Source organism: Lutzomyia longipalpis, chromosome 1 (assembly GCF_024334085.1).
Source record: "Lutzomyia longipalpis isolate SR_M1_2022 chromosome 1, ASM2433408v1".
Taxonomy (NCBI): domain Eukaryota; kingdom Metazoa; phylum Arthropoda; class Insecta; order Diptera; family Psychodidae; genus Lutzomyia; species Lutzomyia longipalpis.
The window spans coordinates 16,904,800-16,924,511 of record NC_074707.1 but is presented as its reverse complement, the minus strand read 5'-3'; the positions used below and the strand labels follow the sequence as shown (position 1 = coordinate 16,924,511).

Below are 19,712 nucleotides of genomic sequence, written 5' to 3'. Positions count from 1 at the left end.
GCTTACTGTCACCGTGACGTTCGCGTACTACATACATATATATTTTTCTTTGGTGTAATTTTTTGGGCAAATATCGCAAATTTTCTCCTACTACGGCGTGTTGGAAGTGCAAAAAAGGGCTCAAAAAGTGTTCAGTGAGTGGGTGCAAGTGGATGTGCAGTGAAATTCACGCAGAGGATATCGGTGGAAAGACAATTCAGAGGTAAGAAGGATCAATGGCTGGCACCAGAACATCGAGTTCTTTCAATTGCACGTACGGGGGAAAAGTGGCTTGAGCGCGCCGTGGGCATAATTCCCTGTGACCAAATGGCACATTCACGGGCAGCTCAGGTGTTTCAGGAGTGTGAAAAGCGAAAGGTGTGGGACAGGTGGTGAGGATTGTACAAACACACGGCGCGGGGATGTCGTGAAAATTGGGCCAAATTGCTGGCTGTGTGTTTATTTTGGCATCCAGCGGAAACACCTTATCCGTCGTGGCCTGAACTGTGGGGTGAAGGAGACCCATAATATTGGCTCTCTGTGTAAAATGCAGCACATACATATTGAATGCGTGGAGAGGGAAAGTCTCGCGCGGAATCACGAGTCCTTCAACATGCACCTTGCCTTCTCATTGAAAATATTGTAATTGAGTGTGAACCGAAGAGTTGCGCTGCTGCACTTCTCTCTTCTTGCACTTCATCCGTCGCACACACAATCTTCACGGGACTCTGTGTGTGCTGGCTGAGATTGAGTGCCGAGGTGCTCGTACACACCACCTGAATTATAATCCCCAATCTTGCCCCATTGAGGTGTACAGCAGAGCACACCTGGAATGCAGCAGCAGCAACACCAGCCAGAGGTACACACGGGCAAAAGGAACACTCCTCATGTATGGTGTGGATGTGTGCTGGTTGCGGATGATTATATTCTATTGAGGTGACTGCCAATTTTGCCCAGTGAATTGGATTTGTGGACAAAAAGCGAGGAGAGACTCTTTTATTTTGCTTGTTGTAAGAGCGAGCAGGTAGCCCCGCCAATGTGATTTGCTGATGCCTTTTTTTTGCCCATTTTACTTTATTCCCATTATCTTCATCCGTGTAAATAACGTAAACACCGGGAGCTGTATGCATTTTTATACACAAAATGTGAGGAATGCGGCACAACAGGGTGCCCCACATGCCACATTTATGCATTTCAACGAAAAAAAAATCAAAGCAACATCCACACCACGCAGACACACCCTGCAGCATCCTTGTCAAAGTCGGAGTTCAAGAGGCGCGCACTCTTTTTTTTTCTCATTCTTTTATTCTTATGTCGTTGCCTCGCGTATCTTGCGGTTAATCTCCTCCACCTTTTGGGCTCTCTCACGGCTGCTCTTCTCCTCTCTTCATCTGGGTGGAAATACCCGCGCGCATAGGCAATTAGTGATCAATTCTGGAAGCTTCCACACACACCATACTCTACAGAGCTCCCTGTCTTTTCTCACCCTCGCGCACGGATTTAGCAATAATAATGTATAATTGCGGACTCATTTGGTATTTTTAGCATATTTCAGGAGGCACACGCATTTCGACATTTCTGCGCAATTATACAGTGTTTTCTGTTTTTTTTTTTTGTTCATTTCTGAGTAAAGAGACTCATTTCGAAAAATTTTAATTGAATTTTATTTTTGGCCGAGAAAGTCAGTGTCTTCCAACTGGCATCATTTTTATTGCCCAAAACTCGCATCGGTGGCTCCGCACATTATTCTGCAATCTATCGACGATACTCGTAAAAATTCAAATAGGGTGTTACTTTTTTTCTGGTTGGAAATTCCGAGGGCATAGGGTGTCGGGGAATTCTAATTTACCTGCTTGATCTTAAAGGAATGGCTTTAAAAGGTTTTTTTTTAATAAATTATTTTGGACAAATTATGAAGTTATCTTGACACCCCTAAAAGTGTAGCAACAGCAACTACCCTCAGTAACCTCCATTCGCAGTCCCAACTGTTTTCTTGCTTTACTTTGGAAAATGATTCTTTGAAAATATAATGAAAAATTGACAGAATTTCACTAAAATAAATTCAATTCAAAAGATTATTTTTATTTGGTAAAAAAAAATGAATATTTTTATCTGAAATTCAATAAATCATTTCAGAATGAATCGAATGATTCATTCTGAAATATTTCTGATCTATGAATCAATTTTTTACAGAAATTTTTTGCGATTTATCAATGAATAATTTAAAATAAAAAAGCTAAAATATTTTTAATGATGAATCAAAATTAAAAGGAGTTAATTCACGTCTGTATGATTCGATGAGGATCTGCGTCAATGTTTCATCTACAAGTTTTGAGACCAAATTTTCTTTTTAAGAGAAAAAATGAAAAACTTAAAAAGAAACATTTTTTCACAGAATAAAAATTGCAAGAAAGAGTAAAACACAGGACTAGATTTCAGGAATTCATTACTCTAATTACTATGACGTTTCGAAGACGTGTTACTCCTTCCTCAGGTTTGCAATTTTTTTTTATGAACAGTTTTCGAATTTACTTTTATTTAAATTTAAAATGAATCTATTTCCTTATTTTTTTTTATATTGAATTAAAATTAATAAATTGCATGAAAGCAATAACTTTCAAATATTCCACAAAGTCTTTCAACTAAGAATTTGGATATTTTGATTAAAAAGGAGGGTAACATACGATGATGATGATGTATATTGTACATATGTGCAATATAATATGCAAAACTTTCATGGAGAAACCAGAAATCTCTACCAATGAGTTGTTATTAATTGGGCGAAGATAAATCAAGAAAATTGAGAGTTTAGTTGTTGGCAAAAGAGAGACTCTATGCTGCGGAAACGGAAATTGAGACGAATGGTGTGTTTGGAAGAATTGCAGATTGTGTTTCAATTTCCTCACACCACACTATTTATATATATTTAATTTTAGCTATATAGAGCACACCAGCAGTTTCTGCTAAATGGCTGGATTGTACAAAAGGGAGCATTGAAATGTAAATAGAAAGAGTGTGTTAAAACTGGGCGATTGCTTGATGAAAAAAAAGGATTGTTTATTAGTTAGAAGGAGTTTCAGTTCTCTGTTGATTGTGCTCAGTTTAAGTTTTCGCCTTCTGTTTGAATTTTTGATTAAGTCTCCGCATGTATCCTTGTGATGATTTTTTTCTCAATCCTTCTCTCATTCAGATGGTCGTATTGATTCTTTTTGCAGAAGAAGTATGTGGAGGAGATAAAAAAAAAAGTTTTTTTGGTCTTAAAGACGGTGACGAGTTGAAAATAAACGGGTTTGCATTGCTTGGGCTCTTTTGCGGTTGACGACGTCAGAGTGGTCGAATATTTGGGTGCTGTGTTGCATGGCGAGGAGGAGCTCACAAACAGTCGTGGTGGCGAGAGAGAAGAAAAGCCATTGAGGAGAAACCGATACATTAGTCGTAAAAGATATCTCCAGCAATTCACTTCGTATCGCGCGCTGTTTTTCCCTCTCACCCATAAACACGAAGAGAATTTTTAGAAGGAAAGAAAAAAATCAGTGCCTCTCCGTGCATATCATCTTCCACCACACCAGTGTTCTGTTTTGGATATCTCTGACCATTTGTCGTCTCAAAAAAAAATATAAGGAGCGGAAAATATAGAATAATGATGATTGCTTGTGGGAATTTACTACTCTTCTGAGACCCCGAGATAGTGTGTTATGTATGTGATGTGTTGTGGGCAAAAGAAGACCCATCAAGGAGGCGATATTACCTATAAATTAAATGACTACTTCTTGATTGAAAGTGAAATTCCTTGGGAATTTTTCAGTATACTATATATCGTAGAAGAGTAAGGTGAATTGAAATTTTGATGATTGTATTCCACACGACTTTGCTATCCTGACCTTTGTTTATGCAAATGAATTATCTCATTTTTTTGTGTGTGTTTTTGGTGCTATATCAAAAAAATAAAAAGAGTTGGATAGTTGCTTAGCCCGGTAGAATTAAATATTTGTTTATTCACATATTACAACACTGCTCTTACACCATCATCAAATTCATCCTTCTCATATGTTAAACAATGATTTTTTTATGGACTTTTGTGTGAAGATTTCACTGCAGTGAATTGAAGATCTTTTGGTCGTGGTTTTTTTTTGCTGCTACGTGCCTCCAAGTGAGGGAAGAAAAATTATATAGTTGTGAAAGCTGTGAAGTTGGGTGAGAGGACAAAGAAGAAGAGGTGAGAGAGAGGAAAAGAAGCGTGGAGTTATGGTGACAACAATTAAAATAACCTGCGACGGTGTGTGCATTCAATCAAATTCTTACCTCACGAATTTGCACTTGAATGGCAATATACGAAGTGTTACGAAGGAGAGTGATAATTTCTCCGTATCAAATGGATCCTCTGTGAATGGTGCGGTTGTAGATCAAGTTGATGGCTCCAATGGTGGTGCAATTGAGGGTAGTGGAAGGGACACCGTAACAAGGGGTCACAGTGGTGCGAAGAAAGTGCGTCCAGTGAGACCCAACTACGCCACACAAAACTTTCCGCCAAAAGCTCACGTGTACTTTGTGAGGAGACTCTCAATTGTTTCTCCTGAAGATTTCACACAGAGAGTCATCAAGGAGACACCAAACAAATCGACAGTGCTTCCGAATCTTGGTCAGTAGGTCTTGGTGGACTTCAATCACATTCACTCTCAGTTATTTTGCAAATTAACATTTTGATCTTTTACACACTACTGCTGCTACTTAATCTTTCAATATTTATGCATTTTAAATAACATACCGGGCACAATTTATCATAAACCCGGCTTACATTTGATCATTCATTGATTTCTTATAAGACTTCTATTGATTGGGAATCAATTCGTACACACAAATTTCTCTTTTTCAACGACTCTCTTTCATTTTCATGCGTGAATTTACCTTATTCTCTTTTTTTTGCGCTCTTAACTTCTTACATGCCATCGATAGGTTTATTTTATTACTTTCCCCAAAATGAAATTAACATGCGCAGATGAAAATGATAGTTCTCTCTACTTTATCAGAGAGCCACAAAAAATACTTTTAGCCCCCCTTATTGATGGTTTTCATCAAAATTACAGTGGTGATCGCATTCTTCCTCATCTTCTCGTGTTTTTTTCCTTCTATTTTTGATTCATCAATTTGTTTTTACACACATTGAAGATTTTTATGAGAGATAAAATGTGAGTAGTGAATATAAATACATAAAAAAGATGAAATATGATCAGCTATTTGCAAAAGTTAATTCACGAAATCGAGGTGAATCACATCGTAGATGAATAAAATGCCTTCGTAAAATTAGATGAATGCCATCCACATTGTTAATTGTACAATTTAAAGTTATAAAAAAGCTACTTGCCAAATAAAAAAATGCCTTTTGCCACTGAATGCATTATGCATAACATTATCTGAAGGAAAGTTTTCTCTATACACTGAATGCGGTGAAAGAGTTTTGTGGGCTGAAGAGAAATTACTTCATTTACCTAGTTTTTTTGTGTGTGCAAGTGTCTGGCACACTCCTGGAATTAAGATTGATTAGAGGGGCTATTTTATACATTTCTTTGCAAAGATATATTGTTTTATATGGGTAGAAGATATGAGTAAATTGAGTAATTATTTTCTCTCTCAATAATTTTGTATAGCACGCAACAGTTTTGCAGCATTTACTAGCATAGGTATAGGCATATACCTGTAATTTTTATAATGTTTACTGATGAAGTGTAAAAGACCCTTTTTTACATCTTGAATTTTTTCTTTCATAAACATGGTTTTTATATGTTATAAAGATACTTTATACAAGTAGGTATAACTTGAGTAAAAATATGGAAAAATTTCTTCAATAAATGTTAAAAATATGCAAATTCAAGAGAGTATTGAATATTACATTTTTTAAAAATGTTGTTCAAATATAATTTACACAACATACCCTGAAGAGAGTTCTCAAAGTTGCATATTTATCGCAAGAGGTAGTGTTCCTTTTCTCAATTGACATGCAGAAAGAAATACGAGAATGTTGAGAGGATGGAATACTAATGAAATGCAAAGTTTGTTTTTTTCTTAACTAAAATTCGTTACATGTTGAGGAGAAGGGCAAATTGTACTCAATTTTATATTGAAGGGCTTACTAGAGCTGAAAAATTTTTGGAGGAAAATACCCAACTGGGGAAGGAAACAAACAAGTGGTGAAAGTATACTAAATATGGGGCCAAAGGTTTTAATGAAAAACATTTTGATTTTAATTTTTTAAATACTCTTTGAGGAGAAGAAAAATGCACAAAAATCTATTTTGATTAAAAAAAAATCCAACAAAAGAATAGCATAAAAATGTATAGGATTCTATGTGGTCACAGTGACCCATTTCGTCCTCTACTTAAAATTTTGAACTTGACATCAATTTTTGTGCAAAAAGAATTCATTTTCCTATTTTTCTTTCAAGTCAGTTTCTCAAATTATATTTCATTCTCTCCTAATCATAAAATTCCTTCAGATTAAAAATTCAACAGAAGTTACCCCAGATACTTACTTTAACTTACCCCAGTTGGGTATAAAATAAAGTCTATCACAGTGAATAGTTTAAATTTTTCAACGATTTTCTTCATACCAAATAAAATGTATTCAATAGATCAGCTTAAAAGAATGTAAGGTGTTTTTTCTTGAATAACTTCTCAAGTCTCTTGAGCAGGTTGTGATGTATTTCATCATGGCTAACGCGGCCTGAGATAATACGATGTATGAGTCAGGCAATTATCAAAATTCATTCAAAATAAACTATACGTGGATTTGAGTCTCCTCTGCGCTTGTGTGTTTATATAATTATATTATTTCAAGTTTGGAGTGAGAGGAGAGGTTTTTTTTTTGTTTTCTTCACCAAGAATCACAATGAGTAAACAAAAGTCAGGAGATGTAATGTGAAAAAAAAATGTATATAAAGAAAATGCATGAGTTGTGTCGCAGAGTTGGTCAAAAATACACAATGACCATTAATTTAATCGTAAATTTGGAGACCTTCAGCACATACAAAAATAATAAAATCTTCGCAAATGAGATGCTCACTTATGTGGCGGAGTGTGAATTTTTGGATCTTTTTTTCATGTGGCACTTTTTGAGTAATAAAAATCACACATACTAAATACACGCGGATTTTTTTGTCGCCATTCTGCGATCTCATTGACATGGGATGTTGCAAAAGAGCTGCTCCACTGCTTTCTGCGCGGGGACTCTCAATGTGTAACTTTTCTTTTATTTAAAAAGGCCTTTTTTGAGAAGAGGAGGAGCACTTCTGACACATTAAGAGTTGGGGTTTTTTTTTCATCTGCAAAAACTTTTACTTTTAAATGCTTCTTTGTTGTATTAGGGAATACTCTATGTGGGAACTTCACCTGTATACTTTGTGGTCTTAAGTCAACGAAAATTGAAAGAAAAGAAGGTTGGATCATTTTGATAAGCATGAAAAAAGGAATTTGGCATGAATGGTAAACAAATATTTCATTCACAATTCCTCTACAGCAGCATTTTGTATTGTTTGCAATGGAATTTTAATTTGGATGCACTGAATCTGAATTGTTGGAGCGAAATAGTATAAAATAGTAGGGTTTGGTCGTACTACTTTTGTCCGTACTACTGGAATGTCTTTTATTTGGTACATAAATTATTACACGCTGTGACTTCATGCCTAAATTTCGTAACCAATTCGTTGTCCGGAAATAAAATTTTACCTTTTGTAGTGAAAAAAAACTGCGAAGTTGAGTGACAAAGAGAGACCACAAAAATGTTATCCGCACAACTATTGTAAATTACAGGTGAAAACATGTGAAAAAATACGACAACAAAATTATCACATTGGGTGATATATTGAAATAGAATATTATACAACATTATGCAGGTTAATCTTACCTTTTTAACACACTGCAGTTGTAAATGGTTTTGAGTTTTGTTTAAGAGTGATGAGAAAAATAATAGCAGCGAGCTCTTGAATTTTGTTTCTTACTAGCGTAGATCTTTAGCTTCTCTTTGTTTCCGATTATCATCAGGATAACCTTTGCCCAACCCTAGAATTCTGGTCAAGAACGACAAAAAGTCCTTGCTGCTATTATTTTCCACCGAACTATATGTATGGCATTAAATGACTTTGGAATTTACCATATTTGCAAGTAAATCCCAGAAAAGTGGTATACAGCCTGAAATTTTAAAATTGAATTTAACCTGCTGAGCTCTATAAAATTCCACATACAGTTTATATTTTCTTTATGGTAGCAATCTAAGTAATTATGTACATTTTCATTATACGAGATGTAGGTACATTATGTGTGGATACTTAATATGGATTGACTGGGATGTTGAATGTATGTAACAATGTTTTAGTTTATTTGCGTTGTGCATTCGTTATTTAATTTAAATGGATGAAGCGAATGATCCATTTTTCTCTTTAAAAAATAATATATAATTAGAAATATGTAACAAAATGCGATGCTTTGTGATATAGTTAGGTGATTTTTATTCGTCACGGAGATTAATTTTTCTTCACAAAAATCCCATAAAGTTCTGCTGACAGCAACGTAAAGACCCAGGAAAGAATGATGAAGAGGAATAATTTATGGAAAATAATGGGAATTTTATTCTTAAGAATAAAGGAACAAAGTGAGTCAGTTTTAAGGGGTAGCTTAGCTAAATCGTTTTGATTTAATTTTTTTTAAAGTATACTTATTTCGTGTTTATTTTAATCTTACGTTTAGAACAGCTTCCTAGATAAAGGAGTTTATTCATTTTAAGACTCATGTGAAATCGTTGAAAATTACAAAATAAAACAAAAAAAATCATTACATGAGATCTTTAAAAATTTAACAGAAGATACCTAAATTTTTAATTTTTCTTTAGAATTAAATTAAAAATCACAACTAAAAATACATTAAAAAAATAAAAAGCAACGTTTTTATACGATTTTCTACGGTTTTTTAAAAACATTTTTATCAACTTGTTTTGGAAGAAAACTTCTGAAAGGTAAAACTGTATACTCTGAAACTGAAAAATGTAGGAAAATCTAACAGAAAGTTTTCATTTCATATCAGAATCTAACCATCTAACCATTTTAGGAATTTAGATGCTCAATAGACAAGAATTTAAGACACAAAATGCTCAAAACCTTAACTCAATAGAGTTTTCAATAACATATTCCCTAAAAAATATGACTTGGTCTTATAAATCAAAAAATGATCAGCCCCTTTAATTCAATGTATTGAACTACACTGAATTCGACTTTTTTTTCTTTCTTCTTCAAATTGAACATTGCTTCTTCAAGTTTCCTTTTCATCCAATATTTTACTATTGTTCTGTGTACACAACCATTAATAAGTTATATTCTGACAGCGTAGCTAATTTTGGTCAATTTGCAAAGAGATAAAAAAGACGTTTTGCACTGCTGTTCAATTAAATTCATGCTTAATTTTTTCTCAAAGCTAAAATTAGACGTGCATAATTTGATTTCCTGTCAGTTATCACATGAATCGCACAAAGTGTTGAGTGGAGAGTGAATTTCTAAGCCAGACTATACTATCAATCATTGCTTTTTTGCCTTTTGTATTAAAAGAAATTGATTAACTTCTAATTGATTTTTTTGTAATATTAAAATGATGCTTTAGCTATTAAAATTCATTAAATTTATTAAGTTTTTTTTTCAAATAATTGTGAAAGGTCAAAATAAATGTAAAATAGATGCCTAATAGTTTCTAATATTTCTTGTAAAGCTCATGTAGAAGTCTCTATATATGGGAAGAAATATTGAATTTAGTATTGAAGTGAATGTCGGACCTGCGTGAAAGGGTAATGTATTGAAACATTCTCGGAAATATCGTTGCATTTTGCATAGATCTTTTTACACGTTTGACCTATAAAACGTATATTGCGTTTGTCATTCAATTGAAAAAAAAAGCATCAATTGTCACTGGTACTGAGTGCCTGTATCAGGTAAATAAACAATTAACAGAAGTTGGAGTTTATTCGTTTCTCCTTTTGCTGTCCATTTTCCAATTTATACTTTCGATTTGTGCTTTCAATTAACACAGATTCGTTGCATAAGGTGCCCATTTGAAAATTCAATAGTTAATCTATTTTCATTTTTTTTTCAAGAGGGTAATTTTAAATCCGATAAATCTCTGTATAGAGTCAGAAGTTAAATTCATTTTGAGTGCAACTGACTTGTTAGCATATATGTAGGTATAAATTCTAAAAATAGAATCAAGAAATATGTAATGAATTATGAAATATATGACTGATTCCTCTGTTGAATTTGGCCTCTATCGTTTGTATACCTACTTCCTGCTTAAGTGCAGTTTATTGAATTTTCCTCATTTTCTCAATTCCCTCTCGATCATTATGCATTTCAAAGTTGTTGTGTGGCTTGCGAGAGATGAGGAGGAGAAGTGAATGTGAGCAAGAGAGGGACGCTGCCTGTATTATGTATGATAGATGCGCACAGGAAACTTTGAAGTTATTTTTCTATCGAATGAATTTCTAAACACTTAGAGATGTCTATTTCCGTTTCAAAATAATTAATGCATTTTTTTCTGTATATACCAAATAGAGATGGAGGTATCTATATTGCGAGAAAAATGTATTTGTTTACAATTTTTGCCTGTATAGTGTGTGAGGAAAGCCACCTCTTTTCATTTGCTCTGTACGTACATACACATTTTATTGGGAAGGTAATTGTATGTGCGCGAGCTTGACATTGAACCGACAATTTACTTTATACCTTATTCATAAATTCAATTATTTGTACATATTGTGTATGAAATATATGCTGACGAATAGTTGCGTATACATTGTTTTGCAAGTGTGGTGTATATTATTTGATTGTTTTTACAAACCAAATGGGGGGAATACTCAATATACAACAAAAGTCTTCCAAAGAGATTTTTAGCGACTTTTCGAGTTGAGAGTTGGATGAATCATTTCCAGTAAAAAGGTGCTTTTGAGACGATGAAGTTCATTTCACGAGCAATACGAAAGAGACATGAGACATAATATTCAAGTGCGCAACAATTGTATTTAATTACAGATTTCACTTCAAATTAGTCTCTGTGTAATTTATAAATTTGTTTCCTTAATTGATAATTAAAATAAAATGTGAATGTAATTAATAAAGGTTGACTCTATTTTCTCTACCGTGGTGTGTGCACAGATGGAGATCTGAAGCGACGACGATCGGATAGGAAGCAGATAGTAGCACGAAGGAATTCTAGCGGAGCGACTGAGCTGGTCGTAATGAATAGTCACGCGACAGCACTGAATTTGCAATCATCTGGCCAAACAGCTGTTGTCGGTCACCATCGTGGTTTCTCTCAGGTTTCAGCCAGCACTGGTGGCGGTGGCTCCACATCGGGCGACTGTCCATGGTTTATGGCAGCTCATCAGATGCCACCAACAGCACCAATTCGTCAACACAAACGTCCAGCACCCCAACCGGGTATTCTCCTACATACACAACCTCAGCCCAACGTTAAGCATCATCCACAAATGTCAAATCCTCCACCTCAGGTGCCGCCACATTCAAATGTGGTAAGTCTTATTCATTTGCAGTTCTTTTGTCAACCAAATAGATGCATTTTTATGCTCCAGATAAATGCAAAATGATGGGAGAACTTGAAATTCAGGGTTGATTCTGACAAAAATCTTTTCTTTTCTTACAACTTAAAAGCTGTTTTAAGATTTTGACAGTTTTAAAGTTTTTCCATAAAAGAAAAGACGGATTTTTTATTCCCAAAAACAATAAGAAAGATCTTTAAAGAGCCATGGAAAGGTAATTTTTCTTTAAGAACAAGATTAAAGAAAGAAACAAACAGTAGGAATCTTTTAAAATAGATAGATAGATAGATATATGTTTATTCATCTCATCAAGGAGTTCCCACCCCCCCAGTACATCAAATATACATGAGTATTAAGAGAAAGGTGCCCCCTGAGAGAGAGAGAGGAGTACCTAGCCATAGTAGTAAATTTATGACAGAATACCAGAAATCTTATAACTGATAAATTCTAAGAAAAAAAATTTTAACAGAATCAGCCTCTTGTTGCGTAACACATTTAAAATTCCTTAAGATAAAACAAAGATTATTTTATGAAATAAAAAAGCTTCTTACGTAATTAAAGAATATAAAATAAATTAAAAATTAAAGAGCTTTTCGTGGATTTTATACAGATAAAAATAAATGAATATTGTGGAAAAAAGTCTCATATTGAAAGAAGTATAGTAAGGGCCTTTCGGAATCCATAACGAGAGGGTAGTTTTTGAATAAAAATTCATCAAAGTTTTTTTTTATCTATTTATTTCATATTTTAATTTTTAAAATCTAAACAATTGATTTTTCAAACCTTTGGCTTTTATTACAATGCCTTTAGTTCAAGTTTATAATAAATCTTTGTCCTCAATGTGAAAAATAAATATATTTAAAAATAAAATAAATTTCTCTTCATATTGCAGCAACAGAATCAAAATCCAATTCACTTGACCAATCACTTGCACGCGAATCAACAAATAGTAGCGGCCTCGAATGCAACTCACTCACCCAAATCACCGAATCTCCAACCAATGCATTCACATCAAACAATTCCACCACCATCGGGCTCCACATTGGGTGCCACCACGAATCTCATGTCAACATCTCTAAATAGTGTCCAATTGACAAGTCAAATAGCTGGCAATGGGGCACCCCCAATGTCAGGAAGTAATCACCTAGCCGGCTTAGCTGTACTTACACCATCTGGACCCACTGTTCCCATGTCAATGTCTTCATCGCACAGTGGTATAGTGTTTGATAAAGGAAGTTCTTCCACGTGGAACAGTGCATCGTCACTGTCGCCCACAGTACCATCGAATCAGAAAAAATGTGAAGTGAAACTGAATGCAATGCCGTAAGTATCTACCTTTACTATTTCCTCTATATGTACTACACATTAATATATATGTACGCACAACATTTTCCACTGCAATGCAATATTTACTCAATTCTCCATTTGATTTAATGCGAAAGGGAAAATATGTACATATGTGGTGTGTAGCTCTTATTCCGGAAAATTATATAGAATGTGTGTATCTTTGGATGAAAATACACGTTCTGAAATAATTTTTTATGCTCTATACGCTCTCTCAGCATTGGGATGTGCAATATGAAGGGGGGAATAATAAATTTTTAAATATTATGGGTTTTCCTTTCAACCATTCGAAAAAAAATCATGAAACATATTTGTGATTTATCGAAGAGATTTTTTTACAGAAAAAAAAATCATTGGAAAGAATCAATAAATTTCAATATACGAAAATAATAAAAAGAAGTAAAAAATGAGCAATAAAAATTCATGAGAGATGAAAGTTTGCTCCCAAAACTGAAAAGTAACAACACTATACAATCTATTTAATATATAATATATGGAAGGTTTATTTGAATAACAATTTGGGAAAACTAGTGCTATATGGAAAGCTATTATGATGCAACTCTGCTTTTGGATTTTTTTCTGGTCTACAAAAGAGCATCAAATTATCATGGAAATGGTATTCACGTGAAATGAGGATACTTCGGTGTGAACACGTCTGTTTTTCAATGCATAAGATGCCCGCCCAACTCTCACTGGTGAATTTTTTTTTCATGCTAAAAAGTAATTTTGCAACCCTGTGGGGAAAATTTACACTACAAAAGTTTTCCACAGCGAGGTGCATGTTTTTGCATTAAAACCCTTTTCATGGAACTTGATGAACTTGATGATAAGAAGACTTCCTTTCCTGCATAATTTTTCATGGAAAAATGAGTGGAGTATTTGTAAATTTAAAGGAAAAGTTGATATCTTTCATTCTTTAGCATATTCTGAGGAAAATTGATAAAAAATATTTTTCAGGAAATGTTTTATGAATGATTTTTGTTATTATAAAGAAGAATATGTGATTTCATAAAGAAAAGAATGAAAAAAATATTAAAATCGCCCAAAAAGATAAATTATTGAATTATTTTAAATGAATTTAAGTAAGATTTATTTCTTTATTATTTATCTAATCAATTAAGCGGGTTCCACCATCCCTAATGATTCCTCTAAATAAGTAATTAAGAAAAATTTGTAGACTTTCTAACCTTTACGTTAGCACAGAAGAAATAACATCCTGTTTGATCTCATTCTTTTCCATATAAAATGTTCAGTATCAAGTAGGTACTTGAAGCTTAGTATGATAAAACCTTAAATATTTTTATCTAAAGTTCTTTGAATGGATTGCAATATCTCTTAAACAAATTGAATGTAATTTAAAGGGAAATTGGGAAATAAGCGAGGAAAAAAATTGATAAAAGCATTCTTTCGGTTATGAAGGAAAACTGATAAAAATTCACCCAAATGACGTCACCATAATATATTGTTGTTGGAGCTTAAGAAAACCTTGTTAACCATAAACTATCGACAAAACATTAGATTGAATCGATTGAATGATTAGTGGATTAAAAGATACAGAAAACAATAGTAACACCTTTATTTACATTTTTGAAAAAATTTTTGATGCGACTAATATCCTTAATTACTCTTAATTAACTCTTCAAGGACTGTAAGGAATCCGGAGAGGGATGAATATAGTAAAATTATTGTTTTTAAAAGACCAAAATTATTTTTTTTTCGAAAAATCCTGAGTTTAAAATTTTGGGAATTTTTTTTTCTGACACTGAATTCTTGAGGACATTTTTTTTGTAATTAAAAAAATGTCCAGGAATCATATAGGCATAGTCTTGCAGAGATTATGATTTATCAATGAATAAAAAGTAATTATGCAAAACGAAACATTTTCAAAAACGAGCTATCTGTCCTTAAAAAGTTAAACTACTGAATAAACAAAAATTTTGATTTACTTTTATATAAAAAATCCTAAAATTCTTTATTTGAGCTGCGATTAATTAATTTTGTAAAAAAGGTTCAAAACATTCTTCTTTTTTTCCTTGATGAATCTTTTCTTTGAATTCTTATCATTCCAACGCGTTTCTGTACTAAACAATTTATGAATAATAATGTGGAACAATCAATGAATTTTGAGCATTAAAATCTTCTTCTGGTATTCACAGAAGCAAAGAGATACAAAATTGGGCAATAAAAATTGCGTGGAGACATTTTTTTTGTGAAGTGTGGAAGTTGGAGCATTTAACATGCGGTATGTTGTGGTCTTTACTGTAGAGAGTGACATGAGTAGTAGGTAGTACTATCGCACTCAATGAGTCACTGATTATTACATTTTGTCCATTAATGTAATTTTCCTCGGGGGAGACATGTGGGGAGCTTTCAATTTGCATCATCAAGTCAGTAAATCTCAAAACAGAGTGAGAGTTTGAAGTGAGTGTGTAACGCAATTAATAGACAGACGACATGGCTGTAAAATTTTAGAGTTGACTTATGTAAGGAGATTAAATGAGAGACAGTTGGAGGAGGTGTTACGATTGATTTTCTTTTTTTTTCTCTCTTTCCCGTACATGTGGGGGAAAGAATTGTTGTTGTTTTTTTTTTATCTAATAAATTTTATCAGTCACCTTATCAGGAGAGGCATTAAAGTGACACAGACCATCAGACGTGGATCTGGAGTCTTTTTTATTGGGTGAAAAATGAAAGTTTTCCGTGGAAAATGATGGTGTTTTCAGGGAAATAAAACTCAAAAGGGGAAAAAGAAAAATGTCTGAGGGAGATACTGCTGATGAGAGATGCATTGCAGTGGATAGGAGTTTGGATCTGTCCGAGTTTCCGTATGGATTGGTTTAGAAGTGAAATATTTACTTAAAAAAAAAGAAAAAGAAATAAAGCTAGGAGAGCGTGTTGTATGTATATAACTTTCATTGATGGTGGTGTGATTGTTGCAGATGGTTCCACGGGAGCATAACGAGAGATGAAGCAGAACACCTACTGCAGCCACGCGAGGATGGTCTCTTTCTCGTGCGGGAGTCCACAAATTTCCCCGGTGACTACACACTGTGTGTCTGCTTCCAGGGAAAAGTGGAGCACTACCGTGTCAAGTATTTGGAGAATAAACTGACAATAGACGATGAGGAGTACTTTGAGAATTTGGGGCAACTTGTGCAGCACTACGAGATGGATGCCGATGGGTTGTGTACACAGCTGATTAAGTGTTTGCCGAAGAAGGGGAAGCAGGAGTTTTGCATAAATTCAAAGGACTTCCTCGACAAGGGCTGGGTGTACCCCGAGAGTGATATTCAATTGCGCGAAAGAATAGGAAAGGGGGAGTTTGGTGATGTAAAATTGGGTATCCTACGGGGTGAAAAAGTAGCTGTGAAGATGCTCAAAGATGATGGAGCTGCACAGAAATTCTTAGCAGAGGCCTCAGTTATGACGTAAGTTTGCTTCTTCAGCGCGTACATTTCTGGAATGATGATCTCATCACTTTTTCTTATATGCCAGCAGTTGTATTATATATAAATGTATGTTCTGCTTGCCTTTCAGAACACTGGAACATGAGAATCTCGTGAAATTTATCGGCCTAGTGTTCACAAATAAGCATATTTATCTTGTGACGGAATACATGAGCAAGGGATCCCTTGTTGACTATCTCCGGTCGCGGGGTCGACAGCACATTACACGAAAAGATCAAATTAATTTTGCATTGTGAGTATACATAAAAAAATTTAACATTGTGTATGTTTTTTTTTTTGGCTCAAGAGGGCAATGATCAGCAAAGTTGGCACATTTTTTTTATATTTATTTTTATTTGTGGTTTTTTTTTTGCTGAAATTCCAAAGCAGTGTTGGGGGTATTTAATTGATTATTTTTTTGTGGCATGTAGTTCAAGGAATTAATCACATGGTGTATCATGTAAAAAGATAAAAAAAACCTTCTTGAATAATAAAGGGATTGTTATTTGAGAAAATTTATTTAAATCCTTAGTTAAAGATTTTAATAAATTATTATGAAGTTAATTTTTGAATTATTCGAGAGTTTCTGCGATGTTCGATGATTATTTATTGCATTTATTGGAATATTTTGTGCTTTTGCTAAAAGTTCCTATTATCCGAATATTTACGAAGATCTGTATATTTAATTCATATAAACATCTCTTGCTAAATACTAAATAATTAGAAATCTAATAAAAAAAAAGGAATTTATTACTTTGCGACTTCAATTTAGTATTTTTTAGGCTCGAATTAAGTATTTTTTATTCTTCAATTTGTGTCTTTATAGGACTGAAAACCAAATAAGATTTTCGGTTTGAATTTAGTCTTCTCTAGGCTAGAATTTAGTACGTTTTGGTTTGAATTTACTGCTTTTCAGCTAGAATTGTGTTTTAGGCTTGAATTAAATCTTTTACGCTTTTGTTCCTCAATTTGAGTTTTTAAGACTGAAAATTAAATACAGTCGTGCTCTCGTGGTAGGACCGTCGTCAAAATGACTTCTCCGCGGTAAAACGGCTTCAGAATGAGGAATTTTGCCTTCGCAGTGGGACAATTAGTATCCTACCTATCCAATAGTACTAATTGTCCCACTGCGAAGGCAAAATACTTCATTCTGAAGCCGTTTTACCGCGGAGAAGTCATTTTAACGACGGTCCTACCGCGAGAGCACGACTGTAACATTTTCGGCTGAAATTTAGTCTTTTTTAAAGTTTGAATTTTAAAAACTTTTCAGCTTTAATTTACAAATTTTTCGGCGTTAATTTAGTACTTTTAATCTTGAAATAATAATTATTTTACGCTTTTGTTTCTCAATTTGATCCATTTTAGGACTAAAACTATTTTTTTTTATTTCTTCCGTGAATCATACGAATAATCCGAAAATTTCCCAAGATTTGATTAATTTCATGCAGATAAATACCCTTTTATTTGAATTAATTAAATAAATGTATTCACATTTATATGGGACACCCTGTGAAAGAACCCCGAAGACTGTGAGCAAAAAATAAAACAATTCAATCAGACCAACCCCCAAAAACTAAAGACCAATTGAATGGATTGAATGTAATTTGGCAAGAGATCCTAATTGTTTTTCCTTCTTTTTGTTCTCCCTTGTTCAACATAGCGACACATGCTCTGGTATGGAGTACTTGGAGTGCAAGAAAGTAGTCCATCGAGATTTGGCGGCTAGAAATGTGCTAATTTCTGAGAATTGTGTGGCCAAAGTATCGGATTTTGGATTAGCACGTGAGGAGTGCTACAATCTCGATGTTGGCAAGTTGCCAATTAAATGGACAGCACCAGAAGCACTAAAAGGAGGGGTGAGTTTTCCTTCCACCCATAAAATAAATTACCTCCACCCCCCCACGTAGCATTCAAAACTAATTCTCTCTACTTTCACATCACGCAGAGATTCTCCAACAAATCCGATATGTGGAGTTTTGGGATACTTCTCTGGGAAATTTATTCATTTGGACGGGTTCCATATCCGAGAATTGTAAGTTTTTTTCACTTACTTTTTTTTTTGCTTTTGAGCCAATGAAGAGTTGAGAAGTAAGTTTAACTTTCTTTTTGTGATTTTTTTTTGTTATGTGTTCAATGCAGCCACTGGCTGATGTTGTGAAGCATGTTGAGGTTGGGTACAAGATGGAAGCCCCAGAGGGTTGCCCACCGGAAATATATGAAATGATGCGACAAGCGTGGGACCTGAATCCATTAAGGAGACCAAACTTTGGGGACTTGAAGGTGAAGCTGCTGCAGCTGAAGAATGCCACGACGTGAATTTCTAGTTTGATACACCTTTGGTATGTTTTTTATATTTTATTTTTTGATTTATTGTACTATCAAAAAAATGTCAATTTTATTTTAAATTAAAGAAATAAAATTGTCAGTGATTTATCACTGAATTTGTATGAGTTTAAAAAAAATAAATAAATCAAAGGTGATTATGATAAGAATATTCTGTGCCACGCGGTTTGTGTTTGTTTTTATTTCAAGATAATTTTTCTCCCTCAAGGCAATATTATTTTTTTCCCTCATAGAGAGCTTTAGAAGAAAATGCTTTAATTTGCATTTTACAGAGAATTTTTTATTTAATTCAAATAAATGAAAAATGAAGGAAGAAACGCAAAAGTAGTGACAATCACATAACCCATATTATATTGAATTGACCATTTCAGTAGCAGACAGCCACCAATTTATGACTCTATTACAAAATCTGTCTCATAATCTCATTTAATATTATCACACACGTTTTCAGAAAAAAAAAATTATAATTTATTCGAGTGAAATTTTCTAATAATTGCCTCCAATCATTTTCTCGTGGTGAGCAAAAACTAAATTTATTATTAAAAAAAAAAGAAGAAGATAGATGCTGAGATCAACATGAAAGTGGAAATTCACGGCAATAGATGTGTTAATCGCGTTATTAAGATAAAGTAAAATGCGAAAGAGAAAAAACTATTTAAAAAATTCATAATCACACACTGAAGAACAAAATATTGAATAGAAAACTGAAAAAAAATGACGTGAAATTTATTCAAGTACTGACATCTCCCATTATATATTTATATTTACAATATTTAGTATTATAATATGATATTCATATTTGTAACTAATATATGCTGTTTAACATGAGAAAAAACACAAGAAGATGAGAAAAACACCCACATTACGAAGAAAATAAAGAAAAAAAAGAAAAATTAAAAAAAGTAAAATCACTAGAGGTCCTAAGTGTAGGTAAAATTATATAAGTACATTATATAATCTTTTAAAAGCAAAATATATTGAAATATTTTTTAGATGTTTCGTATGTGGTTTTAGGAT

At 33.6% G+C, this 19,712-nt stretch overlaps 1 protein-coding gene across 2 annotated transcripts; it reads left to right on the top strand.

Moving 5' to 3' along the window:
* Positions 1-27: 27 nt before the first annotated feature.
* On the top strand, positions 28-18,846 carry LOC129793765 (tyrosine-protein kinase CSK). Of its 2 annotated transcripts, none has more exons than XM_055834074.1 (8): positions 28-202; positions 11,159-11,535; positions 12,455-12,885; positions 15,846-16,334; positions 16,444-16,605; positions 18,013-18,208; positions 18,298-18,384; positions 18,492-18,846. In XM_055834074.1, the coding sequence occupies exons 2-8, from the start codon at positions 11,242-11,244 to the stop codon at positions 18,666-18,668; spliced, it is 1,836 nt and encodes a 611-aa protein (XP_055690049.1). In that variant the 5' UTR covers positions 28-202; positions 11,159-11,241; the 3' UTR covers positions 18,669-18,846. The 2 variants fall into 2 exon arrangements, with proteins under 2 accessions (XP_055690049.1, XP_055690039.1); XM_055834064.1 differs by lacking the exon at positions 28-202 and adding an exon at positions 1,139-4,618.
* The last annotated feature ends 866 nt before the right edge of the window (positions 18,847-19,712 follow it).